The sequence below is a fragment of the Pseudochaenichthys georgianus genome, unplaced genomic scaffold (assembly GCF_902827115.2).
Source record: "Pseudochaenichthys georgianus unplaced genomic scaffold, fPseGeo1.2 scaffold_726_arrow_ctg1, whole genome shotgun sequence".
NCBI lineage: Eukaryota > Metazoa > Chordata > Actinopteri > Perciformes > Channichthyidae > Pseudochaenichthys > Pseudochaenichthys georgianus.
Window position 1 is genome coordinate 54,171 of NW_027263279.1, and position 9,465 is coordinate 63,635.

At 42.3% G+C, this 9,465-nt stretch overlaps 1 protein-coding gene across 1 annotated transcript; it reads right to left on the bottom strand.

The window, feature by feature from the left end:
• Positions 1-1,946: 1,946 nt before the first annotated feature.
• Positions 1,947-5,403, bottom strand: LOC117444080 (nucleolin-like). The gene is made up of 4 exons (XM_034079795.1): positions 5,354-5,403; positions 5,049-5,142; positions 2,490-2,562; positions 1,947-2,390 (listed from the first exon to the last, which is right to left on the bottom strand). The coding sequence occupies exons 2-4, from the start codon at positions 5,108-5,110 to the stop codon at positions 1,947-1,949; spliced, it is 579 nt and encodes a 192-aa protein (XP_033935686.1). The 5' UTR covers positions 5,111-5,142; positions 5,354-5,403.
• Between the last annotated feature and the right edge of the window lie 4,062 nt (positions 5,404-9,465).

Genomic DNA, 9,465 nt, shown 5'->3' on the forward strand with positions numbered 1-9,465 from the left:
CGAAGTGCACCACAACCTTCTCCTCAAGTAAGTAATCACCCATTAGGGACATTTTGATAATACTGAAGAGTAGATCTAACATGAGGTATAACATATATTTATATATTTCTGCCAATTTTTAAATTTCAGATCATAACAGCATGTGCCGTCCTCCACAACATCTGCATTGGGGCCGGCGACATCATGGCCCCAGAAGAGGACACTGTGGAGGATGCAGCGGAGGATGAGGGGGAAGAATGTGTTGGAGGCAGTCAGTGGTGCTCCTTGGCGGGACCAACTGTCTGCGGAGGTGTCTGCCCTGGAGGAGGTTCCTGGTGACCACGATTATGTGTAAAGGTATGTAAAACAATTGACGAGCTGTGATCAAATAACCGTGTGCAATATTTATATACATCTTTTGTTCTTATCTGTTGCTGAAAACATCTTAGTGACATGGCAGCCGTCGATTGCGTCCGCCCTGCGAACCCTAGCCCTAATGGACAATCCGATGTCAGGGTATATGCAGGAATCCTGAAGTCAAATTTAATACCTTTTTAAGACCCTTTCTATACTTTTTAAGACCTCATCGCAACTTCGAGTTCTAACCGGTTACATCTACCTCACATTGACTATATTGATTGTAAGATAGCACAACTAAACAGAGTGCAGACAGACTACTGAAGCCTCCTCTCCACATGAACTTCAACCTCTCTGTGAAGGTCAGAGTTAATGCAGCATGCTGCTTTGTTGCTTCTGTACTCGGTGCTCTTTCATTCCAGTAGAACCAGTAGAAACCAGTAGAAACCAGTATTTGACCAGTAAACAAAACAATTGACAAAACTTTGAACTATGAAATATATTAAACGTTGGTGAGCTTCAGCGGGGTAATGCCATATAGGAGCTCCCTCACAAATACCCAGGGGTTTAAATTGGGCCTGGGGCTGTCCGGGGCCAAGCCCGGCACAGAGGACGATGCTCTGACGTCATCCCCCTCACACATTTGTCATATGTTTACAAAAAAACAATAAATATGTTAAGACTTTTCTCGTTCTTAATATAGACTATATTAGGGTCGATATGTGTTGACCTTAGACTGTATATATATATATGTGTTGACCTTACTTTAAAATAGCAGATCTCTGTGACCGGATATAGTTTGGCTTAGACCCCGGCCCCACGAGGACGCATACAGTAAAACGCATACGCAAACGCAAAACAGTCTTCCGTTCACCACACATTCGATTCATTAATGTGTCCGTTCACACTAGACCGCTGGAAACGCTGTAGTACATATGCCAGGCCTGTAAGTGGCGCTGCTGCCGCCACAAAATACACCAAAGGCAGCGAAGAAGACCCCGGAGCATGGTTGTCATGGTCGCCCTTCTGTTTATTCTCCGCGGTGGACGGCGTGTTCTCCTGCTGTATATCTCTCAGGTAGTCCACCAGCAGATAACCCCCCCCCCCCCCCCCCCAGAGCGGAGCAAGGCAACGAAACTTAAAATAAGAAGCAGCATTTTATGGCACACGATGCATGGGGCCGCCTTGGGGGGGTTTCCCGACATGTTGTTGCAGTAAATTAAAGGGTGTTTCATGTTGTCGTTGCTGTGGACCTTCTTAATACCTTGGAAAATGCCGTTTAATACTTTTTAATACTTTTTAATAGCCTTAATTTTCACTAAATTGATTTATCAACTTTTAATACTTTTTAAGACCCCGCGGACACCCTGGATGTACTGTGGAGAGAAGCATCCCCAACAGCTCTGGAGACCACCCCAAATGAAGCCCCACCCACCGTCAGAGGACACCAGGGCCCTAATTGTGGCAGCCAGGTCCAGCAGCACCACCTGGGACTCCCTGCTCAGCCTGAATGTGTATATAGTTTAAATGTTGTTTTATTTGTATGTTGTTTCATTTGTATGATGTTCCATCAAATAAATTATAAGTTTCATATTGCTCATTACATTTATTTATTTATCTACTAATTTTTGTAGGAGAGAAAAAAGCCTGTTAAGGTTCTCCCTGTTCTCCTCCCTCTGCTGCTTCATGTCCTCTCTGATGAGGTCCATCAGCCCATCCTTTCTATTCCTTTTAGGCCGGGATGGCCCTGCCTCCACCTGATCCTCGTCCTCCTCGACCTGATCCTCGTCCTCCTCGACCTGATCCTCGTCCTCCTCGACCTGATCCTCGTCCTCCTCGACCTGATCCTCGTCCTCCTCGACCTGATCCTCGTCCTCCTCTTGGTCCACTGCTGAACGTGGCCGCGGCGTGTCCTCTGGAATAGAGGATATTAGGACAGGCGGGCAGATAGAGGGCCTCTGTCCTAATATCTCATCCATTTGGACAACCCACGGCCAAGTTGCAGCCGTGGGTTTCCCCCCGACTCCCTCTCCTGACCCTGGGCATTTGCAATCCTAAAGGCAGAGTAAAACAATCATGGCATTACAAAAAAAAACACCAGCCGATAAACAAATGTCAGCAAATGTGTTTATTAACTTGTAAAACTCACATACTTTATATCTTTTGTGAGATTGTCCCACTTCTTCTGAGCCTGCAGGGGAGTTACACTTATCTTCCAACACCGTCCTAATCACAGAGAGAATAGTACAACATCTAGTATTATGAATAAAACAACTAAGGATACACACTTAGGAAGAAATCTTCTCTTTCTTTTCTAACGGTGGCATGGAGACATCAGTGTGCGAAAAAGTACACGTCCCACCGTCCGGGACGTGTTATTTACAATATCGGACAAGTAGATCTTTCAATTGACTTGTCCGGCGGACAAGTGACGTTTTTCGCCCCGATTTATTGACAAATTATTGATACATTCAGTTTACAAAAGGCAGAACTCATTCGCAAATTGTCCGTGTTCGCCATTGTTCGTTTAGAAATGTTAGTTTCGGTTCTGCTTGTCGATTCCTAAGGAAATGCATCTCGCCGCTTTCTGTACAGTTAGACGGGGGCGGAGCGGGAAGTGTAGCACAGTGGCAGGGTTGGGAAGCAAAACTCGGTTCCGAGTAGGAACAAATAACAATTGTCCGGTACCGGGATTAATAAGAGTTGTGAGGACAGGAGGCCGAGCCCGCGGACTGCAGCTCTCTCTCTATGCTCCGTATCAGCTGATCGCTGCACGGTGCAGCTCAGCGTCTCTCTCTCTCTCTTTCTACACACAGCGGATCTGCTGCCCGTATAACAGCCTCATCTTTGTCAAACGTTCTTATGTTCTTTCTCTAACACGTAATGAAGGTTATTAAGCGTTTTAGCTCCTGTGTTGTTAATATTGACCACCATTTCCTTTATGAAGTGAAGCAGCCTCCCTGTCTGTGTCCTCGCGCTGTCCTCACATCCCCGGACCCCCAGGCTCGGAGGAGCACAGGGATGTCAGTATTGTTTATGAAGCAGGTTATAGAAAGTACATTATTGAAATGCTATTTATTAACTTTTACAAACAGTGAGCAGCTGCAGCATGTGTATTGCAGGACATGTGTAAGCGTGCAAGTGTCTTTGAGTTGTAGAAAAGCGCTAGGCCTATAGGCTATAAATATAATAATAATAATAACTTTATTTGTATAGCACCTTTCATACAGGGGATTGCAGTTCAAAGTGCTTTACATCAGTAAAAAATAAGACATAACATCTGTGTAAAACAAGCAGCAAGAGCAAAGCATAAAGTGGGATAAAATAATTAAAAATAAAAACATGGGGAATAAAACAGAGAAATAGTGCAATGTCAATCACAGAGAATAGTGCAGTATAATAGTGTAAAATCAGTCAAATGCTTTGGTAAAGATAGGTTTTAAGCTGCCTTTTAAAAATGCCTAATGTATTGGCTTCCCTAATATTGTTGGGTAACATGTTCCACAGTTTTGGGGCGTAGTTTACAAAGGCTGCATCACCGATCTTCTTTTATGACTCTTTCTGGTGACCTCTAATAGACCTGCATCTGATGATCGCAGTGTTCTGGCAGGTGTGTAGTTCATTAGAGAGTCAGCAATGTAGCTGGGTCCTTGTCCATTTTAGAGCCTTGTATATGAGGAGAAGTACCTTAAAATCAATTCTAAAAGTTACAGGAAGCCAGTGTAGAGTAGCTAAGACAGGACTAACGTGTTCCCTCCTTTTGGTATTAGTCAGTAGTCTAGCTGCAGAGTTTTGAATGAGCTGGAGTCTTTGTACCTTCTCAGACTGCACCACTTAGAACTAACTAAACAATGCAGAGATTATTTTTATATAATTGTATTCAATAACCGTAAGAAATTCAACCGTATGAAGTGATTTGTAAATAGGAATACAGATTTGACTTAATGTTTTCATAAATATATTTTTCTCCCAGTTTGTCATGGGACTGATTTACCCTCTCAAAGAACCGGAATCGAGAACCGAAAATAACCAGAATCGAAAAGCAGAACCGGAATCGTTAAAATCCAAACGATACCCAACCCTATGTGTGATGCAGTAAAATGTTACCGCTCACTTACGTTAGCGGTGTTGTAAAAACTGGGAAAATGTAAAAAATACGATGACGAAGAAGATTGCAGTGGCCCCAATTTTTGTCAATTCTGGACAAGTGAAAAATGTATTCGGACAAGTAAATTGCCAAACTCACTTGTCCATGGACAAGTACTCTCTAAAAACTTTTTCTCACACTGGACATCCCCAGTGCTTGAATTGGAATAAAAAAAGGTGCCAGTACTCTAAATCAGCAACTGTTTCAATACATGTTATGTATCCAGCCTAAAAACAAGAATTTGGCTCAAAGGTCTTTACAATCTGTACAACATACGACTCCCTCTGTCCTTATCCTCATATCTTTGATTCAGTAATTACAAAGATACTACTATAATATAATATTACTACTGTGTGGGTGTTGCAACTAAGCATAAACACAACACATATGCGTACCTAGATGCGTCATGAGGTGCCGGTACGCAGTAAGAACTAACGGTACGCAGATGGGTAAAAATCAGAAGTCCCGGTACTAGACAATACTAGTTGTCTTATTAGAATGGAGTGTATGAAATGAGGGATGATTCATAAAATAAGAACGATACAAACTGGATATTGTGCCTTACCTCCAAGCGATGCTCGCGGAGAATTTGGCCCCGGTGAAGAGGGATTCATTCTCCCCTCGCATTTCAATGAATGTAGCAGTCTGCTCCTTGCTCCCTATCGAAACAAATTGCTGCAGTAAGATTTGTATAACAAAAGCAGTTAAATAAATAAATTAGCTTTATAATGAATCCCAACAATATGAAAACCATGGTTCTGGTTTACAACATGTCAAAATATTTTCACTTCATATTATTTTATGTATGTAATATAAAGAAGACATCTCCAATCGCCCGTATCTTTAAATAAAACAGTTAAATCGGTTTACTGTTTCATGTCGTTTACTATTTGGGTGAGTTGAAACCCGTATTTAAAAACAAATCCAGCTCCCGCCGAAGCTTCAGCCGTTGCCGGGACGTTAGAAGCCATTTTATTTTTAAATAACTCATTCGTCACCGTCGCCCATTGCATCCTGGGATATGGTACACCGCGGAGTGTACATCAGATGTATCCTCAACATCTGGGAATAGAGAGGCGAAGTCCCTCCCTTTCCGGGAGCCTCCATGGGACCCCGGAAGCGTAAAATTATACATTGAAGTCAATGGAGAGAGAAAGGTTATCTTTTGATCCCGTTTGAATTGTGCCACGAATGACACATATGATGTTTGTCAATTTAAAAGAATATTTTGCAAGTCAAAAAAATTAAAATGTGTCGTAAAACTGTGAAGTTACACATTTTTTTGTGTGAAACCGCTCAGTGAACTACAGGTCTCTCGTCTCGCACAATACGCGTCACCATCACGTTAGCACGTTTCACCTGTTTCTTTCAGAATGAGAATAAAAGTATAAAACGAGGTGACTACAAGTCTGGACACGTTGAGAGCTGTACATACACGAAAGGGGAGTTAGTCGGTTCTGTAAGAGCAGCGGGACCGGCTTTACAAGGTGTCGGTGAGTAATATGAGTGCAATGTGTAACGTTAATGTCAGCTAGCTAACATTAGCTAACAAGGTACACTAACGTGTTTTGTTTTAGTAACTAGTTTTCTCCTTTAGAACTTCGTGGTCTGTGTGTATGCTGTGGATAACATTAGTGTTCACAAGAACAAGGTACACTCCCGTGTTTGTTTTAGTTGCTCTTCAGATTGAAGCGGACAGTTTTATATAGTCTATACTGTATGTGTGATCTCCTTTTACATCTCGTTGTGTCATTTGAGTTTATTTGCTGTGTGTAGATTCAAGGATTTTGGTGACATGAACATGACCATCGCGGAGGCAGCCCAGTTACCATCCTTCTGTCTCCGTGAGGAGGGTGGGTCATATATCACCCATACTGGCCCCAGGTCCAAGGGCAGCTGCACATCACAGACCGGAGTCTCTGCTACTTTGTTGTGTGGACCACGAAGGAGGCGATCATCATCCCCATCCCCAAAGACCCTGCATGGCATGGAAATCTCCTCCTCCTGGAGAGCTTCTACACCCAGCATATGCTCCCTGTGTTGGCCAGTAGAGAGGAGGACATTTAAATAAACATACTCTTAACACCCTGGGACTCTGCGTTGTGTTCCGTATGTGCGATGGGTGTTATGCAGAGGGGAGGACAACAGGACACAGCAGATTGGGATTGTGGTGGAGACGCTGAGCAGTTATTTAATTGTTGCATGTAATTATTATTATACTGCGTGCTTCTTAGTTATTCCATATTTTGCTGTAACATGGATCTGTATGTAACTCTATATTTACTTGTTATCTACCACACTTCCTTCTACATCATACACCATCATTATACATGATGGTGTATATCGGATATATATATATTTGTATACATTACATATCTGTAAATTGTATAATTTAATTTTTCGTATTTGGGATTGTTGGAAACGTCTTTTCGATCTCTCTGTCTATAAACACAAACTGAGTAAGATTGACAATAAAGTTGACTTTGAAAAATATATATATTTTTTATGAAAATAGTTGCCTGTTGGCGAAATGAATCCAAATGAAACGTTGGACTGAACTACAACTACGCCTTTAAATCTCTACGGACTGTTTTTCAGTGGGATGGCAAGTTCCTATCTTTAAACATTTATTAGTTTTTTCTCAGAACAGATTTGATTGAAGTTAATTTAACTTTGCCGACCATGTAAGGTCATTATTAAAAAGGTACAATCAATTTGTTTAGGGTTGACTAAAATAATGATAAACATTTCATTTGGATAATTTACTGACAGAATAAGAAACTCAATGATGCTCTACTCACCTGTTCCTTTTTATAAAGTGAAACAGTTGAAACGATAGATTTTAGTAAACTTAAAAACAACCTTCTCCAAAAGCGATCAAGGAATATACCGAATACTTATTTTAGAACTTTATTACATATTATTTGTATAAATAGTTTGAATGATCCATAATTGACAGAAGCTGGTGTTTACACTGACCTGTTACTCATATATTAATGTCTTTGTAACTTCTTTAAACCACGACCTCACTCATTTCTTTCTTTCATCGCGGTTCAGTGAACTAAGTGACACATGAACCAGTTTAATAATCATAATAACGTAGGATTGCAACTCTTTGAAACTGTAGGTGGCTCTTAAAAGAGCCGTTGTGTTTGGGTGTGCTGGTCTCGGGTCAGTCTAAGCCCTCTCGCGGATGCAGCTGGATGTCCTTGGGCATGATGGTGACCCTCTTTGCTTGGTTCATCTTACTGGGGGCAGCTACATGGATGTCGGTGCAGTCCACAGTCAGTGTGCAGTTGAAGGCAGAATGAATTTATTATTGACTCCGAATGAAACACAACTTCATGTCATACAACACATTGACTTTATTTGTAATTGTGTAAAAACATAAAGCATTGATTAGCAAGCAGGACCTGCAGGAACAGAGCACGGTGATGGATGGAGCTGGGAAGAGAGAAGAATAAAGAAAACAGATCAACTTTATTATCGGATATTAAAAATACAATTTCAGAACAAGTTGCCGCTCCTACAGTTTTCTAGTGTGTAAAGATGATTTCACTTGACCTATGCACAATATCACACTCAATACATGTGTGTCTCTGGGGGGGGCATTGTGCCTTTGATGTATATAAATAATATACCATAACCAAATACTATTACGTACAGTGGAAATCAGGTTGCCAGAGCAGGTCAGTGTGCATGTTCCTCAGGGTCTCAGTTACAGGTGAGGGAAAGGAAACAAAAGAGAAAAAGGTAAGTAACAACACTTTGAATAATTACCTCTTCTAATAATGTTCTCTCAGTAATCACTCAACTACTGTCTTTCCAACAAACAGATTGACTCACCCTCACGGCCCGTCTACACTACAGCGTCGAAAGCTCCAAGCAGCTCCAAGCTGCCCATTCATTTTCAATGGGGTGACGTCACGTAGCCGCGCTTTTTCGCCGAACTGAATTGTGGGTAGCCGAGCGAGGCGTCTCAGGCGACCCAGGCGACCAGAAGTTGAACATTGTTCAACTTCTGGTCGCCTGGACGCCGGAGTAGCCAGCGCCAGCCAATCAAATCCCGTTTCCCAAAATCTGACAGCTGAAGCCGTAGCCAATCAAACCGCGTCTAAGCTGGGAGAGATATCCCGCCGTTCATTTCTATATTTCAAAAAAAGTCGGAGGAGAAACTAACTATCGCCGTAGCGAATCACCCGGTTTTGTATGACCAGACCCTCTTCACCTACCGGGATACAAACCGGAGGAACCAGCATGGAGGGAGGTGGCAGAGACAGTGGGGGAAACTGGTAGGTTTTCGCCTGTTTGGGGAGTTTATATATATATTGCTCGCATAAAATCCCCGGGGTTTTTTGCTTTGTATGTCGGGGGCGGGAGATTCATGTGATTGGTTGTTGGCCGTGTTGCTTGAATAAAATCCCCAAGCTCCAGACACGCCCAGCTCCAAGCTATTTTTGGAGCTGTAGTGTGGACGCTCCGTTACTGTCATCACAATGAAACACGTCCAGAAGAATCTGTCATGCAAAGCTCCCTGCCTGCCTTCGACTCTCCCTGACTGCTTCCTTAGCACCCGGTGGATGGCGCAGTATAGGCTACTCTTCAAATGTTTCACGAAATACTTACCATCTACTCTTACTCTTACTTCATGTAATAAAATAATAACTTCATGGTAAGGCTACTAAAAATTACAAGGCTAAGTAATGTAATGCTAACTAACGTGCTCGCTACTCGTCGCTACTAGCTAGGTAGCTAACTTGACTTTATAAAACGGACAAGTCAAATCAAGCAACCTGATTGGTTCTTAGTCGTGATATACTGAGCGTATACCACGGGTAGAATTGTAAGTTACTTTTCACAACAAGTCAGTATCCCTCCGCGTCTGAGAAAAACAGTATACCGTTAGGCTGAAAAGCGCAGTTTGCTTTTCATACTGGAACAAGAAAGCAGCGGAGAAGTAACGGGGCAGAAACCCTCCTTTT